This window comes from Solanum dulcamara, chromosome 1 (assembly GCF_947179165.1).
Source record: "Solanum dulcamara chromosome 1, daSolDulc1.2, whole genome shotgun sequence".
In the NCBI taxonomy this organism is placed as follows: Eukaryota; Viridiplantae; Streptophyta; class Magnoliopsida; order Solanales; family Solanaceae; genus Solanum; species Solanum dulcamara.
The window spans coordinates 78,992,690-79,017,676 of NC_077237.1; the positions used below are offsets into that span (position 1 = coordinate 78,992,690).

At 38.4% G+C, this 24,987-nt stretch overlaps 1 protein-coding gene across 1 annotated transcript; it reads right to left on the minus strand.

Moving 5' to 3' along the window:
• Nucleotides 1–10,577: 10,577 nt before the first annotated feature.
• Nucleotides 10,578–10,910, minus strand: LOC129894485 (F-box protein PP2-B5-like). The gene has a single exon (XM_055970205.1). It carries the CDS (start codon nt 10,908–10,910, stop codon nt 10,578–10,580), a length of 333 nt encoding a protein of 110 aa, XP_055826180.1.
• Nucleotides 10,911–24,987: the final 14,077 nt, after the last annotated feature.

The following is a 24,987-nucleotide window of genomic DNA, read 5'->3' on the forward strand; positions in this document are numbered from 1 at the left end:
GCCTGGGGTTCAACTAATGGAAATCTGGGCTTGGCGCCGCAGTGGTGCGATGCACCACTATTGCACCAGAAACATGCCTCAGTAGTTTGGGCTCTGGCGCGGCGCACCACTAAAAGGTATGCAGGGTTTTTCAAGCCAATTTGCAGAACCCAGAAAATATTGGCCTTGGCGCTGTAAGGGCGCGACATGCCACTATCGCGCCAGAAACATGCCTCAGTAGTTTGGTCCTTGGCACAGCGCGCCACTGCGAGGTGTGCAGGTTTTAGGCGTAATCAGACTGACACTGCAATGGCGCAATGCGCCACTATCGCGCAAGGTGCATTTTTGGCCTATTTTTAGAACTTTTGAGGAGGGACAATTTGGGAACTTACCCAAAATATATATGTATTACCCTTGGTCTTTTGGGAACATATTTTACAGCCTCACTCTCTCTCTCTAAAAGCCCTAGAAACCTCTCTCTCTCTCTCTCTCTTCTTTTTCCTCTCCAAAATCCTCCTCCAACCAGAAGAGTTCCAAGAGCTTCAAGGTTTGAGTTCTCCATTGAAGACCCAACCACAAGGTTTTTTTCAAGTATTCACTAAGGTATGTAAGGCTATCCAAAACATGGGTTGAGTCGACCCATGTGCCCTACTATTGCTTTGAGGTTAGATGTCCATGAAAATGGAGTTCCTTGGTATGGTTTATGGTTGAATGAGTTTTGTCCCCTATTTACTTGATGCTATATGTGTTGATATTGTCGAGCTAAGAATATTCCTAAGACCTTCATGTAAGTATGAGTTGATGGAGATGACTTGTTATTATGTTTTGTTGATCTCTTTAGCCATGTGACTATGTTGCATAAGTCAATTTTCTTGAATGTGTTATTCCACTTGTGTTGCTGAGTTAAAGTCATAGAGTTGTGATGAGTCTTGAGGAGATATCATAAATGCTTACCTAAATGAGGCTTGATTGAGTTAATTGGGGGATAGAACTTACGAATGGACGAGGTCCTAAATGGAACTTGCCATTATGACTTAATTGAGTTTAAATGAGAATGGAGTTGATGAGTTGGCAATGTCCCACATGAAACTAGCTGTGAGGGCTTGTTTGAGATGATTGGAAGGAGTCTTATGAGCATAGAGTCATGGGAGGAGTATCGAGCACTGAGGCGGGCGAGAGTATTATCCGTACTCAAACCCCAGGAACTACGCTGCCAACGTAAGAAGGGATGGAACCGTTAAAGTCGGATGCTTCCCATGGGATCGAACCGTTAAAGTCGGATGTTTCCCATTTATTTGTCCTAAAATGATAGGACTTGACTAATCGATGGCATCCATGATTAGGGAGGTATTCATGCCCTGGCAAGGTATGGACGGACGTGGCAACAACATCTGATTATTGTACTATCACCGGCTCATAGGTGATGGTTGTCGAATAAGAGAAACTCCCATTTAGGTCTTGCTAGTACTCCGATTCAGTTGAGTTAAGTGGCTTATGAGTTAGTCCCATCTAAACTATTCTTGTTAGACTTAGGACACTTGAGTGAGTTGTCATGTATATATGAGTTGAGGTCCTGAGTTGATATTGATGTTTTCTTGATGTTGTTTCATTCGGCCATTTTACATACTCGTATATTCCATGTACTAACGCCCTTTGGCCTGCATCGTTTCATGATGCAGAGACAGGTACTAGAGATAATCAACCGGCGCTCCGTTGAAGATCCACATACACTCTCAGCCAGTTGGTGAGTCCTCCTAGTTTTCCGGAGGATGTTGAGCTTTCTTGTATAGTTTTGTTGTCGCTTCCTTTATTTTGGATTGTTGGTAGTGGACTTGTCATTGGCACCTTCTAGACTTTAATAGAGGCTTCATAGACTAGAGTGTGGGAAGGTTGGAATCTATTGTTGAGAAGTCCTATTTTACTTGTTTTGTTGAGTTGAACATGTTTGGCCTTCGGCCCCCATATTATGAATAGTATATTTATAATTGAACCCTACTTTGTGTGTATATGACTGAATGATGAAATGACTGATTTAGGTGGTTCGCTGGAAGGTCAGAAATGGCTTTCGAGTGCAGGTCACGTCTAGGGTACCCTTCCGGGGCGTGACAATTAGAGGCGATGTAGGGTCACAAAGGACCTCTAGGACCAAGCTAAGTCCAAAAGATTCGTCATGACTAAGTTTTAGGATGAGTTCGTATAAAGGGTCGACTTCTAATGACCCTACCTTTTGAAAGATGATAATCTGGGTGGCCTACGACCTATTGAATTAAAGATTATTGAGTCTTCTTTCCAACGCCACCAAGGATATAAGTTTTAGAGTTCGGAGTCAAAAGATATGACAATTCTAAGATGAACTAGCACGATAGGAATTTTAGGCCTAGGTTGCAACTGCTGGGGATCTGGGCTTGGCGCTGTAGTGGCGTGATGTGCCACTATCGCACCAGAAATACGCCCCAGTAGTTTGGTTCTTGGCACGGCGTGTCACTACTAGGTGTGCAAGGTTTTTCCAGCCAAATTTCTAAAACCCAGAAAATATGGCCTTGGTGCTGTAAGGGCGCGACGCGCCACTATCGCGCCAAGAATGTGCCTCAGTAGTTTGGTCTTTTGCGCAGTGCGCCACTAACCGATGTATAGGTTTTTAGTCTTAATCGACCTGGCACTGCATTGGCGCGACACGCCACTATCACGCCAGGAGCGTTTTAGCCTATGTTTCAGAACTTTTGGGGAGGGGCAATTTGGGAATTATCCCAAATTATATATGTATCATCCTTGAGCATTTGGGAACATAATTTTCAGCCGCACTTTCTCTCTAAAAATCCCTAGAAATCCCTCTCTCTTCTTCTTCTCCATTTCCAACAAGAGATTGTTCCAAGAGCTTCAAGACTTCAAGCTTTCCTTTGAAGACCCAACAACAAGGTTTTCTTCAAGTCTTCACTAAGGTATGTAAGGCTATCTAAAATATGGGTTGAGTCCACCCATGTGCCCTATACCTTCTTTGAGAATAAACGTCCATAGGAATGGAGTTTCTTGCTAGGGTTATATTCAAATGAGTCTTGTCATCTATTAAATTGATTCTTGCTATGTTGATGAGGTTGAGTCAAGAAACTTCTAAAAGAGCCTTTATGTGAGTATGAGTTGATAGAAATGGTTTGTTAATATGCTTTGTTGATTTCCTTAACCATGTGATTATGTTGAATGTGTCAATTTTCTTAAATGTGTTATTCCTCTTGAATTGTTGATTTAAAACCTTAGAGTTGTGACGAGTCCTAAGGAGGTGATAAATGAGGAGAGGATTGGTTTGTTGTGTTTGTGGGATGTTATGAATGCTTATTAAATTAGGCTTGATTGAGTTGATTGGAGGATAGAATTGACGAGTGGACAAGGTCCTAAATAAGACTTGCCATTATGACTTGATTGAGTTGAAATGAGAATAGAGTTGATGAGTTAGCAAAGTCCTAAATGAAACTAGCCGTGATGGCTTATTTGAGATGATTGGAGGGAGTATTATGAGCATGGAGTCATGGGAGGAGTATCGAGCACCGAAGCGGGCGAGAGTATAGTCCATACTTGAAGCCCAGAAACTACACCGCCAATATAGGTAGGGATGAAACCGTTAAAGTCGGATGCTTCCCATGGGATCGAACCGTTAAAGTTGGATGTTTCCCATTTTATTGTCCTGAAATGATAGGACTTGACTAATCGATGGAATCCATGATTAGTGAGGCATTCATGCCCTGGCAAGGTATGGATGGATGTGGCAACAACATCTGATTGTTGTACTATCACTGACTCATAAGTGATGGTTGTCGGATAAGAGAAACTCCTATTTAGGTTTTGATAGTGCTCCGAGTGAGTTGAGTTGAATGTCATATTAATTGGTCCCATCTAAATCATTTCTTGTTAGACTTAGGACACTTGAGTGAGTTGTCACTTCTTTATGAGTTGAGATTTCCGAGTTGGTTGATCTTTTTCTGATGTTGTTTTATTCGGCCATTTTACATACTCATACATTCCACGTACTAACGCCATTTGGCCTGCATCATTTTATGATGCAGAGACAGGTACCAGAGATTATCAACCGGCACACCGTTGAAGATCTTCACACTTCCAGCTACTTCGTGAGTCCTCCTAGTTTCTGGAGGATGTTGAGCTCCCTGTATAGTTTTATGTTGTTTCCTTTATTTTGATTGGTGGTAGCCATGGGCTTGTCATTGGCACCTCCTAGACTTTGATAGAGGCTTCATAGACTAGAGTGTGGGGAGGTTGTATTGTTATTTTGAGGAGTTTTGTTGTATTTATTTTGTTGAGTTGATAGTGTTTGGCCTTCGGCCCCCATAATGAGAATAATTTGTTTATAATTAAATCCTCCATTGAGTGAATGTGATTGAATGGTAGTGTGACTGAATCAGGTGGTTCGCGTGAAGGCTAGAAATGACTTTTGAGTGCCGGTCATGTCTAGGGTACTCTCTCGGGGCGTGACAGTTCTTCAATGTCTTTTATCGTCTGGTTTTCATGGAACACCACATCCCTACTTCTAATAATCTTCTTTGCCTTTGGGTCCCACAGCCTGTATCCAAATTCTTCATCTCCATAGCCTATGAAGAAGCATGGAGTAGTTCTTGCATCTAGCTTCTGCCTGAGCTCTTTGGATACATGTACAAATGCTAAACATCCAAACACTTTCAAATGTGAATAAGATGGATTCTTACCTGACCACACTTTCTCTGGAATCTCAAAATTTAGCGGGATTGATGGTAATCTATTGATCAGGTAGCAGGCAACACGAACAACTTCTCCCCATAATGGCTTTGGTAATTTGTCCATGCTCATCATACTTCAGACTTTCTCCATGATAGTTTTGTTCGTCCTTTCAGCTATGCCGTTGTGTTGTGGGGTGCGAGGAATTGATTTCTGATGCCAAATGTCATGTCCCTTGCAGTAGGCTTTGAACTCTCTGGATGTGTACTCACCTCCATTATTTGAGCGGAGGCATTTTAGCTTTTTTCCTGTTTCACGTTCTACCATGGTGTGAAACTCCTTGAAATAATCCAAAACCTGGTCCTTTCTCTTTAAGAAATACACCCACACCTTTCGAGAAGCATCATCAATAAAGGTTAGAAAATACCTGTTGCCATCGAGTGAATCAACCTCCATGGGACCACAAACATCAGAGTGTACTAGACTCAACAACTCTGATTTCCTCAATGATGATGAACGGAATGAGACTCGATGTTTCTTACCAAATAGACAGTGGCTACAAGAATCTAGTGTAGCATCCTTGGCAATTGTGATAAGCTCCTTTTTGGTCAAGGTAGATAAACCCTTCTCGCTCATATGTCCGAGTCTCTGATGCCATAGATTTTGAGACTTCTTACCTTCTGCAATGTTAAGGCTACTCTCACATACTTTTATATGTGTTTTGTAAAGAGTACCACATGTATGTCCTCGGGTGACAACCAAGGAACCTCTTAACATCTTCCATGTGCCATTGCTGAAAAAACTATTATAACCTTGCTTGTCAAAAGCTGAACCTGAAAGTAGATTGAGCCAAAAATCTAGCACATGCCGCACATCCTTCAGGGTGATAGTACAACCGAAATTTGTTTTTATTTGAATGTCACCAATCCCTTCAATTTGAGAATAACTCGTATTCCCCATCTTCACTGTACCAAAGTCTCCAGCTTTGTACGTTGTGAAGAATTCTTTGTGTGGAGTGACATGGTAGGATGCTGCACTATCAACAATCCACTCAACATCTTGGCTTGGTGTATGAAGACATACCTCCTCTTCACTTAAGCATATGGCCACTTCTCCGGTGACAGTGACAAGTGTGTCTCCATTCTTCTTCTTTGATTGCTTGCCATTCTGCCTCTGCTCTCGTAATAGCTTCCTGCAATTCTTTTTCATGTGGCCTTCTAAGCCACAATGGTAACAACTATATGTGTCCTTTCTTCCATCTACCGATTTGCCTCTACTCTTGCTTTGACCTCTCCATTTATGTTGATTTCTTCCTTGTGATCTCCCTAGGTGTTCAGTGATAAGAGTTTCTGTCTGATCTGAACTTGCATCATTCCTCCTGGCCTCTTCATTGAACAAGGCTTCCTGTACCATTTCCATGGTAACTATACCATTTGGGGCCGAATTTCCAAGGGTGATAACAAATGTTTTCCAGTTGTCAGGTAGTGAACTAAGAAGTAGGAGAGCCTGCACTTCATCTCCAAGGTTGAAGTCAACTGATGTTAATTGGTTTACCAAGCTTTGAAATTCACTAGCATGCTCGACAACCGGTTTTTCACTCCCTACCTTCAGATTTATTAATTGCCTCATTAGTAAAGCTTTGTTCCGAGCTATCTTGGGCTAATACATATCCTTCAACTTCATCCAAAGTGTATATGCATCAGTCTCCTCAGAAACATGATGGAAGACACTATGATCGATCCATTGATGAATTTGACCGATCATCTTTCTATTCATTTTCTTTAGTAGGCTCAGGATTCTTACCTTCAAACTCGATTGGATCGTACAAATCTTTACAACTAAGGAGATCTTCCATCTGAGGTCTCCAAAGTATATAGTTTGTATCCGTGAGTTTGAGCATAGCTCCAAATGATGAGTCTTCGGCCGCCATTCTAACTTGATTCGTACTTTATCAAATTTTAGAAGCAGAATTTGATAAAATGAAGTGCACCATTGCGTCCGAAATGGTCAAAAAATGGTAGGATTGACCTCTCCAGTTTCAAAAAACGATGACGTAGAAGTAAGTAACACGTGGCAGAACAAAGAGGCTTACTTGATGATGTGGCGCAATGTGGCAGCAGGCAGCAGTGATGTGGCAGGAACGTGTCGCTGATGTGTTAGGCTCATGGAAGGTGATTAGGCGATGACGTGGAGTGCCACGTGGACACTGGCTCGACAAAAGTTATAATGCGGCGGTGATGTGGCGGCGACGTGGTGCTGACTGGTCGATGATGTTGCGCTGACTGGGTTGTCTTCAACCTCTACCCACTGGTTTTTTGGCCACTTTTCCGGCACGTTTGACCAAACTTTGACCAATGATTTGAGGACCTTCCCAATGTCAAAAGAAATCCGAAAAAAACATTTACAGAATCCTTGAAACAATATCTTTCCTAATGTATGCCCAGAAATTAATTCGGAGACAATAAATTTCGACCCTAAAACGGAAAATTCGAAAATGAATTCTTTCGGACACCAATTTACGCTCTGATATCACTTGTTGTGGTTTTTATGAACACTAGAGAGTATTTAAGAGGAAAAATCTTCTATTACTCACAAGAATAGAATTACAAGAGTATACCCAAACTCTATACAAAAACCTCTCAAACAACTACTCTTAAGCTATCTTCTTGGAGCTATTAACTCACTGGTTATTGTTGATACTTTGCTGATGATAAGAGCTCTTACAAGACTCTTATTTATAGCTATAGTTTGGCTCATAATTTCAACAAGGAAATTTCCCACCTAAAGGTGTTTTGGCTAGTTGCTGCAAGTTCAAAGGAATCCATTGAAATGTTTTTTGTTGTTGTCCTCCAAAGTTAAAAATGCAAGGAGGCAGACAGCTGGAAGTATCCTTCAAAATAGACGCAATAAATAAATTAAGTTGGTGCTGAGGGGAGTGTTCGCCAACTTAAATAATATCTAAAATATTTCAAATAAGAATATAAACTTATAGAGAATTGAAGAAAGAACTCTAGAATAAGAGCTCTAGTAGAGTGTCAAGTCTAAAAATATTCTAGAAAGTGCAATTCTAGAATCTAGTGGACAGTGTAGTTTTAGAATATTACCTCCAACATATCCTCTCATTACTACCTACAAATAGATGTGGTCATTTTAGTTGTATGTGTACTCAAATAAAGAGTGTCTATTTAAGAAAGAAGCAAGAGCAAGGTACTTAAAAAAAGAGTGCGTGTTCAAGAAATAAGTAAGAGCCTCAAAGAAAGAGATAGTGCAAAAGAAAAATTGTGTGCAAAGCATTGTAAGACCGAAAATGGTCCTTACTTAGCATTAACAAAATTCAAGTCGTGAGCAACCAATTATGCCCAGAAATTCGCAAAAAATATTTCTTTTGGATCCAGCCAACCACTCTTATCTGTTGGTCATAACTTTCGCCCTTCATTGGTCCAGTCCACCACTCTGGGCACTCAACCAAGCTATTACTTCGAATTGTGGCCTCAAGCATTATTCAAACTGCTATAGTATCAATTATTATAGATTGAATAAGACAACTAAACCCTAAAAGCTAGTATATTTGGGTGGGAGAGCCCACTCAAGCCTATAAACCCCTTAGTATTTTTCTTTTTAATCAATAAGGGTCAATTTGCACACTATAAAGATGGTAAGATTCCTTGCAGTGAAGAAAAGTTGGATCGCACCCTTGAAGGGATTACCTTTAATAGGAATCTCTTAAATCCTCCCACCAATAGTGGTCATTACATGGTGTGAACTAAAATGAGTGCGCATGTTCTGTCAAAGTTTGGATGTAAAAATAATCTGATATAATATGTTAAATTTCACATATAATACTATATGTAATTCAATCTTTTAAAAGTTAGTTTTTTGTTTAATCACCCGGTACCCAAAGCCCTCTAATTCAAATTCGCATTCTGGTACCTACTATGGGAATAAACCCTACATCATTAACTTTTTTTATGAAATTATCTTTGAAAATATTTCTTGAAATACTTTTGTAGATTCTTAGAAGTGGCATATCTTGTCTTTGTACGTTGGTTGGATATTCGTGGAAGAATAGAAACAAAAATAGAGTCACCAAAGACAAATTATGTTGCTTATTTGGTGTTCAAATTGGTAGATATATCCATGTACCTGAATCTGCTAATTTAACTATTATGTTTGTTAATTATAAGAGTGAAACTGCGACTTTAGAACAAGCCAACATTGTTCAACTTGTAACATTTCCCAAACTAAGAGGAGATGGACGGATCGAAATAGAATTGGGAAATTTTAATAAGGAACATAGTGATGGTCCAATTGTAGAGAGATTGATTGAGATTAAACGTCCTAATTACAAATTAATTGGTATTATTACGTCTCGTCCTAAAATAATTGAATACAAGTCGTCGGAGGCAGATTTGAGATTTTAAGTTTTACGGATTTTAAACTTTAACTAGTTTTACTTTCTAGGCTTGAGATAAATTATTTGTACTTATTAATTGAATTTCTTAATATAAAATGCGGAATTTGAGCCAAAGTTGTTGGGTTCTGGCAAAGCCGTAACTCTATTATGGCTTTGAAGTGTGCTCAAGTTGGCTCATCTTTACGATCATTAAAAAGAAACTCTAGACTTTATAAGTAATTTATGTTGCTCTTATTTCCAAATTTAGCATCATATTTACTTGTTTAGTTTATATGTACTTGTTGGGTTCTGTCGAACCCATATCTCTATTATGACTTCGTCTTAAGAAGTTGTGATAATGTAGTTGATTTGTATTCAAATTGGTTTGGATGTTATGATCATTGAAAAAAACTCTACACTTTTATTAGTGATTTATGTTGCTCTTATTTCCTAAGTTAGCACTGATGATTTAATATACTATTAACTTGTTTAGTTTGCGTGTATCTGTCTATCAAACTCGTAACTCTATTATGGCTCTGCATTTGGAAGTTAGGATAATGTAGTTGAAGTGCGTTCAATTTGGCTCAAACATTACGGTCAGTAGAGAAAAACCCTAGACTTTACAAGTGATTTGTGTTGCTTTTATTTCCTAAGTTTGCATCATCAATTAGCTTGTTAAGTTTACATGTATGTACTTGATGTTGTTTCCCTGAAAAATATGTCATGATTTACTAAAGTTTATTAGTGGTTTTATTATTTAGATGATCCAGTTGGAAGTTCGAACATTGTGCCGCAAGAAATAGCTATACTAATTGATTTGATATAAACGCCGATATTTGCGAGAAATATTTTTTTGGTCATAATGGGTTTATCTAGCAAGTATAAAATTTGTGCGCGCTAAACATTATATATACATTCAGTTCATACTTTTTCAGAACCCTTCACTATCCATTTTTAAGCTCGAATAAACAAGGGTTCACGGTATGAATCCTCATAATACTAATATTGTTGGGATGTGCCCACCTCATAGTGCTAACTTTTGAAATAAGAGAAAGATAAACCTCTTATAAAGTCTAGAGCTTTTTTATAAAGTTTGAGCCATCTTGAATTCACTCTTCGACTTCATCATCACAACTTCGGGTGGGGAGGGGGTGGGGGGGCACGGCGAAGCCATAATAGAGTTGCATATTTAGTAGGACCCATCAAATACATATAATAATAAAAAACATAATATAATGCTAAATTTGGAAACAAGAGCATCATAAATCACTAATGAAGTCTTAGAGTTTTTTTAATGACCATAATGTCAGAGTCAATTTGAGCACACGTCAATGTAATATTAGAGTTACGACATTGGAAAAACCCAACAATTATGGTTCGAATTCCGAGTTTAGATCAAGAAACTCAGTTTTAATAAGTATAAATAATGTATTCCAAACCAAGAAAACAAAAGATAATTATAGTTCAGATCCGTTAAACTTAAAATCTCAGATCCACCTCTAACAACTTATTCGATTATTTTAGGACGAAACTCAATTCCTTCAATGTTGAGGCCACTTAATTCATGATCAGGACGCTTAATCTCAATCAATCTCTCTATAAAAAGACCATCACTGCCTTCCTTGCTATTAAGATTTCCCAATTCTATTTCCATCCATCCATCTCCTCTTAGTTTGGGAAATTTTGAAATTAGCTGCACAATGTTGCCTTGTTCTTCAGTCGCAGTGTCAGCTTTATAACTAACAGACATAATGGTTAAATTAGCAGATTCAAGTCCATTGGACGTATCTACCAATTTGAACACCAAATAGGCAACATAATCTGTCTTTGGTGACACCATTTTTGTTTCTATACTTCCGCGAAAATCCAATGAACGTACAAAGCCAAGATATGCCGCTTCTGAGAATCTACAAAAGTATTGCAAGAAACATTTTAAAAGAATTTTTGTATAAAAAAATTAATGACGTAGCGTTTTATCTTCTTAGTAGATACTAGATGCGAATTTGAATTAGTGAACTTTGGGCACCGGATGGTTGAATGAAAGAAAAATTACTTTTAAAAGATTGAGTTATCTATAGTATTATATGTGCAATTTAACTTGTAATAGCAGATTTTTCTTTTTACGATCAAATTAGTATTGAAGTGAACCTATGCACCATCTGAGTGCATAAAATAAAGACCAATATTGGCGGCGGAGGAGGGAGGACGGGGAGGGTTAAGAGCTTCCTATAAAAGGTGACTCCTCTCAAGGGTGCAAACCAACTTTTTCTTAATTGCAGAGGAATCTTTACCATTTTTGTTGTGTGCTAATTGACCCTCATTGATTAATAAGAAAAATATTAAAGGGTTTATAGGCTTGAGTAAGCTCTACCCCCTAATATACTAGTTTCTAGGGTTGGGCCATCTTATTCCGTCTACAATACTTGGTATTTGATCATGTTGATTAACTCTTGAAGTTGCAACTCAATAGCTTGGTAAAGAGCCAAGAGTGATGGCTTGGACTAAGGAGGGTTGATAGCTATGACCAACCGATAAGAGTGGCGGTCTGGATCAAAAAAAATTGCCCTATGGAAATTTCTAGGAACAATTAGTTACTCACAACTTGAATATTATTTATTGCTAAGTATGAACCAACTTTGGTCTTACAAATCTTTACAATCAATTTTTCTTTAGCACTCTCTTTTTTCTTGAGTACACATGTTTCACACTTATTTCTCCAGCATACACTATTTATATGAGTACAATTCTAACCACCTTTATTTATAGGTGGTGATGAAAGGATCTAGTGAATGTAATATTCTAGAACTACACCTTCCACTTAATTATTTATAGAATTGAACTTTCTAGAATGTTTTTAGATTTGCACTCTATAACTCTCATTCTGGAGTTCTTCCTTCAATTCTCTACAAGTCTTGAATATTATAGATTCTTCTTTGAAATATCTTAGATATTAATTAATTTTGTGATGATTTTTTAACACTCCCCCTCAGTACCGACATAATTTTTTCTTTGTTTCCATTTTGAGTGATCCTCGAGATTGTTTTTTGTGCTAAAATGTATTCAACAAAATATGAACAATCAACACTACTAAAAGTAATAATAAAGTGAGATGGAAAGAAAAATTGAGTCCACTAAATTCACAGTGTGTTCTTAAAACAAGCATTCCCTTCAAGCACTTGAGATTATGAAATATATCCTCTTAGGATAGAATGATTTACTTCAGCAGAATAGTGGTACCTCAAATTTCATTGAACTTAAAACTCATTCAACCGCTACAAATCACGCTTGGTTTTTTTAGAAAAGAATAGTAGAAAACTTGGAAATTTCGTACTTAATAACTGAGGAAGAATCAAATAATTATAGCCACCAAGAACAGATTCAGAAAAAAGCAAATGTTTAGAAAAGTTCATTTGTTCAGAAGCGCGGGGTGTGTGGGGTCCGCACATGACTGATGCGAGTTGCATTTCAAAAACAATATGTTGGAAACTTCACTCTTTATGTTTTGTGGTCTGTACATGCCCAAGCACAATTCACACTTCTATATTACATCCAAAATATTGTAGTGAAAAGATGTGTCTCTTCAGTGTGCATTGTATGTGCGGTCTGTACTTCACCCTATGTAGTCACACATGAGGGAAAATTTCAGGGGTCGGTATTTTGGATGAACCAATTAATTTTTAATGAATCTTTGTCCAAAAAGATAAGCTCTCAATCTATCATTTGTCAAAGTCAAAGACGAAGTTGAGCTGAGCGAGTAATGACAACATGAGGCTTGTATTCTTCTCAACTCATCACAAATATGAAGATGTGCTTCTATATTGAAGCACTTGAAATTTACTTCCTCCCACCAATATGAGAGAATACTTCTTTCAAAAAGTTAAGTAACATTTTCACTTTCTCTCCCTTTTCCATTCACTTTCAATACTGACATCCGAAAATCCCCCACATGAACAAGGAATGTCTGTAAGATAAAGAAAATATGGATATATATGTGATTTACAAGCGGAGACTAATTGCATATTGATAAGTAGGTTCCCTTTAAACTTTTTGTAATGAATTTATACCAGATGCACTTGGTCAATAAGTAGATGCAATATTTTTGAACGGTCAAACTTTATTGTACAACTAACAATATAAGTCACACAACTAACTTTTAACCATCTATGGTTCTCCTGCTTTGTTTTTAAATTTCAATCATATGAACACTGGTTGGTTTCATGAGTGCGTACAAAATCGACTTTTACTATTATATTTTTTGAAGTGGCTTATACTTCACACTCATATAGATGATTTTGAAACATTTAATCCTATAGATAAACTATTTGGTCTTATCCTACCAAACTTAGAAACAACTAAAAAGATTAAAACCTCAAAGATTTATCCTAGTCTGCCTCTTCTTCATACGACTATACTGTTCATCATCATCGGCAAGTCAAAATGGCTTCACCACCGCCGATGAAGCTTCCTTGGCCACCAAATATAGAGCATCAAACATTACCCCTTCATCCTGCTAATGACATTTTGAATCTGTAAAATAACACTGAAAACACAGTAGCAATTTCAAGTGACGCTGGTTTGACTCAACTACAATCGATCGGTGTTCACATTTCTGAGGAGGAGCTGCGAATTGCTCAAAAAATTATTCCTCTGCAAACCAATGGATTGATTAGAGTTACAAGACTAGGTGCGCCTGATTCCTTATCATTTGGAATACCCATAGTCCAAAAATTGGATCAAATCACCACACAAATTGTGAGTAATGACCTGGCGATCGCTGAACTAAAAAAGCCGGACTCGCCGAAATGTCGCCTTCTTATTCGACTATGCTCCGGTGACATTCGAGACATCGGACCTCCTGGGGTTTGTTCCCCAGGTCATGAAGCAGCTGTGGGATCAAGTTTCATCGACATAGCAATCGCCGATGAAAAAATCTATGTCGACGCCGGAGCTCCGGCAACCCAATCCGACCAAATCCAATGCCAAAATGTTCGTAAAGGTCTTGTGCATCTCCCTAGAAACAAGTGCCAGATCGAATCAATCCCCAGCTCCTCGAACATCTCTTCAACTCCTGATCGCAGTTCAAGCAAAGAACACTCAGGTTCAGCTGGTCGATTTCCAAAAAAAATTAATTTGCAGGGCCAATTACAGCAACAATTGCATGGAATGCAATCTTGTGATCGCTATGATCATGCTCCTGATCAAATTCAAGTAATTGAAGGTACGCATAATCAATGTAACAGTAAGTCGTCGACGAAAACTCAAGTTGCTAGAGCTCCGACGAACCAATTGATGGAGGACTAATGCCAAAATGTCCCTAAAGGTGTTGTGATGCTTCACAACCAAACAAGGGACCTCGAATCATCTCCTACAAGTTCAAATTCAAAAATATGTGACCCTAGGAGTGATTTTATAGCTCCTGCTACCTCTGCACATTAGGCTCAAACTGACACTTCTACTCATGCTACTATCTCTACTAATGAACCTCCCATGCAAAATGCCAAAGGTTCCATGGCCAAAGATCTTGGATCCCATGCTAGTACTAGTGGCAAAGATTCCACTGTTAAGAAGAATAAATTGAGCAAAAAGAGAAAAGAGGCCATCAAAAAGAAAATTCAAGAAAAGAATTCTGCTGAGAAATGTCAATCTCCCAATTTGGACAGGGTGATATTGCATCAAGGGGAGCAGGAATGCCAACAATTTGTTCTTGATGAGGATCAAGTAGGGAAGGATATCACTTCTCTCCAAGCTCACTACATTCTCACATCTCCAAAACAAACTGTTCACATCACTCCTGAAATAGTTACTGATCTCCCTCAACTCAAATGCACCCTCAACACTAATATACAAGATCTTACTGATGAGTATGCAGTGGTGAGTCAGAGTGTGAGTCAGAAAATGAAGAAAATAATGATAACTTTTCATTGCAAGATCATGATGATGATGATAGTGTAAGTGAGCAGTTAATCAAAATCTTCAGCCCCTCTCCTGATAATATCTATGAGGAAAAAACTCAGCAAGTGACTAGTTCACAGGGCCTATCTCCTAGAGGGATATATAGGACCATACTTAGCACTAAAACAAAAAACTCTACTATATCTGTCCCCATTGGCAAGCCAAGTACCAAGCTCCATACCCCCAAACCATCCAAATGATTAGTATCCTTAGTTGGAATGTGAGGGGTATTAATACCCAAGGAGGCATGGAAAGAATTAAACTCTTCAAAAACATTCATCATATCTCTATCATTGCTATTCTGGAACCTTTCTCTGATAACACTCAGCTGCAGTACTTCAGAAACCATCTCAATATGGACTATGCCACTCATAATCCAAATGGTAAGATTTGGATTTTTTGGACAAAAGATGTGAATTGCACTATCTTGGAGAATGAGGAACAACTGATCACTTGTGAAATCAATCATGTAATAAGCCCTAATCATTTTATTACTACTTTTGTATATGCCAAGTGTAAGGATCATCTTAGAAGGCCTCTCTGGGATAGCATTTTGCAGCAATCCACTACACCTCTTCCATGGTGTACTCTAGGTGATTTTAATGTTATTACTGATCCTAAAGAAAAACTTGGAGGGGTCATGTATACTATGAGAAAAATCCTTGAGTTTATTAGTACTATAGAGGATAGTGGCTTGCAAGATCTTGTCTTCACTGGATAAAAGTACACATGGTGCAACCAGAGGGGCATCATGTCCAGAATTTGGAAGAGACTAGATAGAGGGATGGCTAATGACAGATGGATAAAAACCATGCCCCTTACCTCCATCACTCATCTCCCCTCTGTAGGCTCTGATCACTGCTCTCTACTCTTGGAAATGGTTGATCAACATCACAACCCCATCAAGTATTTCAAGTTTCTTAATTGTTGGCCTGAACATCCTTCTTTTATGAAGCTAGTTAAAAACTGTTGGATCAGACACATAGAGGGTAATCCTATGTGGATATTTCACAAAAATATGAAGAGACTTGCCACCACTCTTAGTGATTGGTCTAGGAATCAGTTTGGTGATATTTATGCTAAAGTCAAAAAGTATGAGGAAGCTGTTAGACAAGCTAAAGAAAACCTAATCAACATGAATTCCAATGATAACAGGTCCAAGCTTCATGCTATCAATGTTGAATATATTAGATACATGAAAATGGAGGATGCCATTCTCAGGCAGAAATCTTAGTTGCACTAGTTCAAAGAGGGTGATATGAATTCTAGCTACTTCCATGCTTTGATTAGAGGCAGAAGAAGGAAGCTGTACATTCATAGGATCCAAAATGATGAAGGCTCTTGGGTGCAAGGTGATGATGAGATAGCTGAAGCAGCTTGTAACCATTTTCAATAAATCTTTACTGGAGAAGAGATGTATATTCAACAACAGAACCTTCAGTTCATTACTCCTATGGTTATTGATCAGCAGAATGAGGCCCTCCAAGCCATACCTTTTATGGAAGAGCTGAAAGTGTGGTGTTTTCCATGAATCCCAACTCAGCAGCTGGTCTTGATGGGATGAATGGCAAATTCTTCCAAGTATGTTGGGACATCATCAAAGAAGACCTCCTTAGTATAGTCATTTCCTTCTTCTATGGTCAGACTATGCCTAAGTATTTCTCTCATGCCTATTTGGTTCTTCTCCCCAAGGTAAACCACCCCACCAAAATCTCTGAAGTCAGGCCCATAAGTTTGAATAATTTCACCAACAAAATCATTTCCAAACTCATCTTAGACTTGCACCTATCTTTCCTAATCTCATCTCTCTTAACCAATATGGCTTTGTTAAGAATAGGAGCATATCTGAGAATATCATGTTGGCCCAGGAAATCATCCACCAGATCAAAAAGCCTAACATAGGGGGAAATGTTGTGATCAAGCTTGACATAGCCAAAGCTTATGATAGGGTATCATGGTCCTACACATGCCTGGTTCTGAGAAGAATGGGATTTGGTAAAAGATTTATTGATATGGCTTGGAGAATCATGTCAGACAATTGGTACTCTGTTATAGTTAATGGATTCAGGCATGGTTTCTTTCATTCTACAAAGGGTCTCAAGCAGGGTGATCCTCTATCCCCAGCCTTATTCATCCTTGGAGCTGAAGTTCTCTCTAGGCTCATGAACAATCTTCATCACCACCCTCAGTTTCATGGTTTCTTCATGGCTCAAAAGGGCCCTCAAATCAACCACCTTAGCTTTGCTGATGATATTAGTATCTTTGCCTCTAGAAGGAAGCAGACCTTGACTCTCATCATGGAGACCTTAGATGCTTATGAAAAGGTATCTGGATAATTGATCAACAAACAAAAGAGTCACTTTATGGTTCCATCCAATGCCTTCAAGGCTACTGTCTTGAGAATCAAGAGGATCACTGGATTTAGCCAAAAGAGTAGTCCCATAACCTACTTGGGGTGTCCTATTTACATTGGCAGGCAAAGAATTATCTATTACTCTGATCTTATTGCAAAGGTTGTTAACAGGATCACTGGTTGGCATGCAAAAATATTGAGCTATGGGGGCAGAGCTATTCTGGTCAAGCATGTTATTCAATCCATGCCAATACACTTATTATCAGCCAGCACCCCTCCCTCTACCATCATCAAGCAGATCCAAAGCATCACTGCTAACTTCTTTTGGGGGTGGAAAAATGATAAGAGAAAGTACCACTGGTCCTCATGGAAGAATCTTAGCTATCCTTGTGATGAAGGGGGTATAGGAGTTAGACAAATCAATGATGTTGCTAAATCCTTTCAGTACAAGCAGTGGTGGACCCTTAGAACTAAGAACACTTTGTGGGGAGAGTTTCTTAAGGCCAAATACTGTCAGAGGGACAACATCATCTCTAAAAAATGGCACACTGGTCAGTCCCTAACTTGAAAGCATCTGATGAACAACAAGCACAACATTAAGCCTCACATTCAGTGGCAAATCAAGTATGGGTCTTGCCTTTTCTGGTGGGACAATTGGCTAGGTGTTGGCCCCTTAACACACTTTTTTTCTAATAGTTGTAGGCTTAACAACACCCAAGTTTCATCTTTCCTAACCAATGGCCAATGGAATGTGGATCTCATCATCCAAGAAGCCCCTCCTCAATTTGTCCCTAACATTTTAGTAACTCAGTTCAGCTACCACCCCCTCCATCAGGACCTGCCTTGCTGGATCCCTAGTGCCAATGGGGAGTTCAGTTGCTCCTCTGCATGGGAGATCATCAGAGATAAGAGGACAAAGACTATCCTGAACTCATGTACTTGGCATAAGTATATTCCTTTCAAATACTCCTTCTTGGTCTAGAGAGCCATTAGAGGGAAATTACCTACCAATGAGAAGCTGATCAGCTTTGGAAGAGATCTCTCTCAATGCTATTATTATTATAAACCTGGCCAGGATACCATTGATCATAGCTTTGTTGCAGGAGCCTTTGCTCATAATGTATGGAGATTATTTTCTGACTCTTTGGGCATTAATACTGATTACACTCCCCTTAGAAACCTGCTAATAAGATGGTGGACTTCAAAGCATAAGAATGAGGCCCATAAACTCATTCTCCATACAACTCCTATCTTCATTTGTTGGAATCTATGGAAGAATAGATGTGCTTCCAAATATGGTGGGAAGCAGTCTAATCTCACTAGAGTCAAGTTCTCCATCGTCAAAGACACCTACAACCTTCTCACCACAGCTTTTCCTTATATGGTCTGGCCTAATAACTGGAAGGACATGGTCCTTTTGGTTGAGCAGTGCTTTCATGATACCAAAGTAACCCTTACATGTTGGCTTAAACTAGCTGCTCCCAAGGTGAAGCTTAACACTGATGGTAGTGACCTTGGCAACCCTGGCAATATTGGTAGAGGGGGCCTCCTTAGGAATGCTTATGGTGATCTCATTTTTGCCTATGCAACCCTCTTGGGTAACAATCAAGCAGAGATCAAGGCTGCCATCTTTGGTCTCTTTTAGCGCCTTCATCTTGGTTACTCACAGGTAAACTTGAAGGTGGATTCTCAACTTCTTACCAAGTGGCTGCAATAAGAAGCAAAACCCCCTTGGCCCATCAAAGAGCAGCTGAACAGCTTAAAGAACATCATCAGCCAATTCCAAGATTTCAGCTGCAACCATATCTTCAGAGAAGCCAACTACACAGCTGATTCCTTATCTAAACATAGCCACAAATGCACTTCTCCTGAACTCTTCTTCACAAAGCAAGACCTCCTTAAAGAAGCCAGAGCTCATATGGAAATAGACAAACTGGGCATGGCTAACTTCAGGAGAAGAAGAACCAAGAGGATCAACAAGCCACCCTAACTTCTCCCCTGCAGTACTTCCTAGTGCACTTACTTATTCTTCAACCTGAATGTATCTACTTCATAGTTATATTGTCTTTGAAGAATTCATAGTTAGGGCCACTGTAAAAAGGAGAGTCTCCCTTAGTTCTTGCTCCTCTAGTCTCATAAACTCTAATCTTGCATCTAGAATTAGAATAAGCTCCCCTCCCTTTGTTTTCTGCCCTGTAGGTATAATCATAGAGCTGCAGCCCCTCCCCTCTATTGGTTATTGCATCTTGTGCAGGAACATCAGAACCTGCAAAAATCTACCACCAGTCCCTCATCATCTTCTTTTTCCCAAGAGCTTGTAGAACTGCAGCATAAATCAGCATGCCTCTCTATTGCAGGATACTACAGCTTGCACAAGCATGATATACTAGACAACTGTAATACTTTTAAGCACTTTTGGAGCATCTTTATTGTTTATTTGTTTCTTGTTAAGTTGTTATGTGTAGGCACACTAAAGAAAGGCAACATCTCTTTGAAGTTGAAGCCTCCTTTAGACTTCCTACAATGCAAACAAGTATCAAAGAAACCATCTAGAGCTCCATCACATTTCCTGCTGGCTACTTCAATCACTGCAATACTGGAGTGCACCAACCTGGAAGCTCTCAAGATTATACACACTGCTGAGCCTCTTGTGCAGGGATTACAAAGTGCATGGTTGCACTTGGATGGGCAGAAACAGCCCTCCTGCATCCAAGCTACTTGGAGCTATTTACTTGCTTATTTGTTTTTGTGCAGGCACATAAGCACCCTCCAAGGTGCAAAGCACCATCAGTTGAACCTTCAAGCAGCAGTTCAAGCCACAACTCCATCACATACAAGCTGCAACTTATAACAATTCAACCCAACATCATCCTCAACAACAACTCCAGCTGCGGCCTGCTACAACTCTATTTCCCCCCCCTTTTTTTCATCCTCCTTAGCTCTTATAATCATGATCTTGATGTTGATACATCCTTCTATTTGGTCTTACTTGGTATGATAAGACTAAAAAGGGCAAAGATGAAAAGAATTTTCTCACCCCATGCGACATAGAAGTTTTGTATACTTGTTCTTTTTCAACTATGCTACGTATCATACATAGATAAATTGAATAGAACTAGTATAGGTTACTTTCTTTTTTCTTATGAAAGGAGAGAGTCTCCTTCATTTATGCTTTCTTAGTTGACTTGTACCGGGAGGAGTCCTCCCATAGGTTTATTGCTTTTTAGTTTCTAGATAGTCCTTTTTTGTATTTAGGGATGAGTCAGCTGACCTTACTAGGTTAGCCAACTTATGAACCAACCTAGGAGCGGAGGTAAGGTTTATGTCCCTCTCCTTGTATTTTTCTATTTTTTATTTATAATAAGGCTTGGGGGTGATGCTCAACCCCTGACTGTGCACGAGAAGTGGGAGCCTCGTGTAGGGTCTGTTTCCTTAAAAAAAAACCTTATCTTCATTGTGAGAATGGGTTGATTTATTTGACAATGATGAACCATCATTCATAATTTTGTTTAATCTCATTGAACCTAGCTCCTGGGATCTCCAGTTTACTATGTAAAATTACATTCATAATGACTTGACCTAGGCATTAATCCAATTCCCCTTGATGATCTTTCTACTACCTTTCTAGTTAGGTCTTTCATAAGTAGATCAGACAAATTATCTTTTAACTTTATGTAGTTAATTATGATAATTCTACTAGAGAGTAGTTATCTAACGGTATTATGTCTTCGTTGTATGGGATGAGATTTTCCGTTATACATAGTGCTCTATGCCCTATCTATTATTGCTTGGATATCAATAGAGACTTTACAATCATCTAGATGTCTAGGCACTTTATGAACCTCTTCATCCTTTGAAATTCTCTACTCACTACTCTTTGAATGATCTTTAAGGTAGTAGTCTCCTTGATCTGGACAACCTCCGATAAAGTTGCATCTATATACTTGGTGTTTGGGTGTTTCAGTCATTTAGACCTCCTTTGTTGTGGTTGTGGTGAAATTTTGACTTGTTGTCGCATGTGTGACACCCCGGAATTTTTTTTGCAAAGACTCGAACATTTCTTCATGTGTGGGTAGACTCAGACCGGAGGACTTATAATTCTACACATGAGTTAGGATTAATTTCTAAGTATTTGAAGTGTGTTATATGTGTTTAGGGGTCATAATGGATCTCTAACATCAAGTCGAGTCCAAAGAACTCCAATCAATTAAGTTTTCGGATGAGTTAGTATAAGCATCAACTTCAAATGACTCTATCTCCTAGAGTATAACGAACTGGGTGGCCACGACCTACCAAATTAAAGGTATATGCGTCTTCTTTCTAATTCCACCAAGATTGCAATTTTTGGAGTTCGAAGTCAAAAGTTATGACCATTTTACTACAAACTAGTACTGCAGGAATTTCAGGCCTGGGCAAAATTTAGGCTTGGCGCTCCAGTGGCGCCCCACACCACTATAGCGCCAGAAAACAGCCTCACTAGTTTGGGGCTTGGCGCGAAGTGCCACTATTAGATGTGTAGGGTTTTAATCCTATTTTGGCTTGGCGCGCCAGCAAGGTTTTTGCCCAATTTTTCAGATTTTTGAAGAGGGGAAACTTGAACTTTTCCCTAATTATATATACCCTATCCTTGAACATTTTGGGACCATTTTTCAGTCCTCCCTCTCTCTAAAAAGCCCTAAAATTTTCCCTCTCTTCTTCTTCTTCTCTAAATCCATCTCCAACAAAGGGTGCCTTCAAGAGTTTTAAGGATTCAAGCCTCCCATTGAAGGTCTAACATCAAGGTATCTTCAAAGTTTTCAAACAAGGTATGTAAGACTAACCTAAAATATGGATTGAGTTCTTCCATATGCCTATAGATGTGTTGGATATGAGTTGTGAAAGAGTTGAACCTTCTAAGAAGGTTTTCTTGAAAGTTTTCCTAAACTATAGAATGTTTTTAGATACTATTGGTTGGTTGATTATTTTAATGACTTGAGTTACTAAATAGTTATCTTTCATATTATTGACTACAAATGTATCTTTGTATATAGATTTATAGATGTTGATGATATTCTTGAGTTGAGTTTTATTGAGAGTATGGATTCATGTTTTATTCACATGAACCCAAGATGAGATTTCTTTGGTCATAATTTGTCTTGAGTTGAGATAGATGGTTTTGTGTATATGTGTATTGATTGGAATGAAAAGAATGAATTGAATAGTTAAGAATGTCCTTTTGCTTCCATAAATTGAACATAGGACTAAAATAAGGATTTTAGAGTAGATGTTTGATGATTGATGTGATGATGATATTTAACAATGATGTGATGATAATGTTTGATGATGATGATTATGTGATGATGATGTTTGATGACGATGTGAATAATGGTATTTAACGATGATGTGAATGGAGAGGTTATGTTGATGAGCATGTTGTGTGATGAAGTGGATTGGAGTCTAATGCGATTTTGTGGTATGTGATGTGCATAATTTGAGTTGATTGGAGTCTTAGGAATATTTTAAAAATAAATGATCTTTTGAGGAGGAGCTTTAAATAAATTATTTGTGAACCTTTTTGCATAAACTATTTACACACTATTTTGAGTCTAAAGAATTATTAGTTTCATCTATGATTTAAAAAGAGTTTAAGCATGAGTTGAGTTTGAAAAGTCTTTTAATTATTTTGAACATGAGTATTTTGAGTATAAATGAGTTGAACATTTTTACATAAAAATGTCTATTTTGAGGTAGAGTTGAGGAGTTGGAATTATATTTTAAATGCATATAATATTTTCTACATCCATTGAGTTGAGATGGTATCAATTTAAAGAGAAGAGTTTGATGATTTGAGATGAGTCGATTTGAAAGAAGGTCCAATGAGGCCAGATTTAATTTGAGATTTGTAAAGAGTCCAATGAGACTAAATGAGTTGATTTGAAAGAGTCTAATGAGACTAAATGAGTATTTTGAGTATTTTACTTACTTGATAGATATGAGCATATTGAGTCTTGGGAGGAGTATCGAGCACCGAATTGGGTAAGAGTATAGTCCATACTCGAACCAATAAACTACGTCGTCAAACATAGGAGGGGATAGAACCGTTAAAGTCGGATGCTTCCCATTTTATTGTCCTAACATTATAGGACTTGGTTGGATTGGATCTACGATTGGTTGATTCGTTCATACCCTGGCAAGGTATGAACGGATGTGGCAACAACATCGGCTTGTTGTACTATCACTCGCTCATATGGTGATGGTTTTCGGTTAGAGAAACTCCCAATTAAATGGATTGTGCTTGATATGATTGGTTTGAATATGATTGTAGATGATGGAGTTGAATTATAAAACATTGCATAATTTAATTTGCATAGTTATTGAGTTCTTTGAGTTGATTGTTGAGTTGATTGTTGAGTTGATTTTATATGATTGGATTAGGTGATGTGTGATGGATCGGATTATATAATATGTGATTGGATAGTGTACGATGGAAAGGTATATGATTAGATTGGATCGGATCGTATGTGACCAGATTAAACCGATTGTATATGATTGGATTGAATCGGATGGTATACAATTTGATTGAACTGTATTGTGTATGATTGTATTGGATTGTATGATATGTGATTGGTCTTTGTCTAAAAATGTATTCTTACTTTAGACTTATGATGCCTTATTTGAGTCTCTCTTATCTTTCTGATTCAGAGATATTTGAACCAACGTTATTCTTCCTTGAGGTATGTTTCATTCTGCCATATTACATACTCGTACATTTCATGTACTGACGTCCATTTGGACCTGCATCGTTTCATGATGCAAAGATAGGTTTAAGAGATCGTCAATAGAAGCACCATTGAGGATCTATACACACTCAGCGTATTGGTGAGTCCTTCCCTACATTCGGAGGACACCGCTTATATCATTCTTGCATCGAGATAGCCCTTTTCATTTTGAATTAAGGTAGCAATGAACATGTCATTGGCACCAATTAGATAGTAGTGAGAGAGGCTTCATAGAATAGATAGTGAAGGGTCGATTGAGTTTTTCTTTCCTTGCATTATTCTTGTCCAACTATTTTAATGATAACTATTAGAGTTGATTTGTTGGCCCATGGCCTTTATTCTTTGAGTTAGATCGATGTTTTGAGTTGCCCACTGAATATTCTCTTTATTTTTTTTGTCTTCCGCTGATTGAATGAATGAACGGATGTGTGATCAGGCTATGTGGTTCGCTTGGGAGCCAGAAATGGCTTCTAAGTGCCGGTTACGTCTAGGGTACCCTCCCGGGGCGTGACAGCAAGTGACTTAAATTAGGTATCATCTTCTTGAGTTCTCAAGTGACTTAAATTAGGTAGTACTTCTGCATATATTTGTCAGGTATTTATATTTTGTTTCTTTCAGCTCCTCCATTTTGTTGTTGCATAAGTACAACATAAACATGTACTTTGAAATCGTTGACGTGTTCTCCCCCCACCCCCATTGTCCATACAAAGATATTTTACTCTCCTTCCAATATCATTCTCACAACAGGTTATAATTCTTTAAACTTTTCAAATACTTTAGATTTCTCCTACTTTAGATTTCTCCTTTAAAAATTAAATCTACGCGTACTTTGAGAAATCATCAATGAATATTAC

Excerpts from the sequence above, each read along its gene's own strand:
- LOC129894485 (XM_055970205.1), bottom strand. The coding sequence starts at position 10,910 with ATGGTGTCACCAAAGACAGATTATGTTGCCTATTTGGTGTTCAAATTG.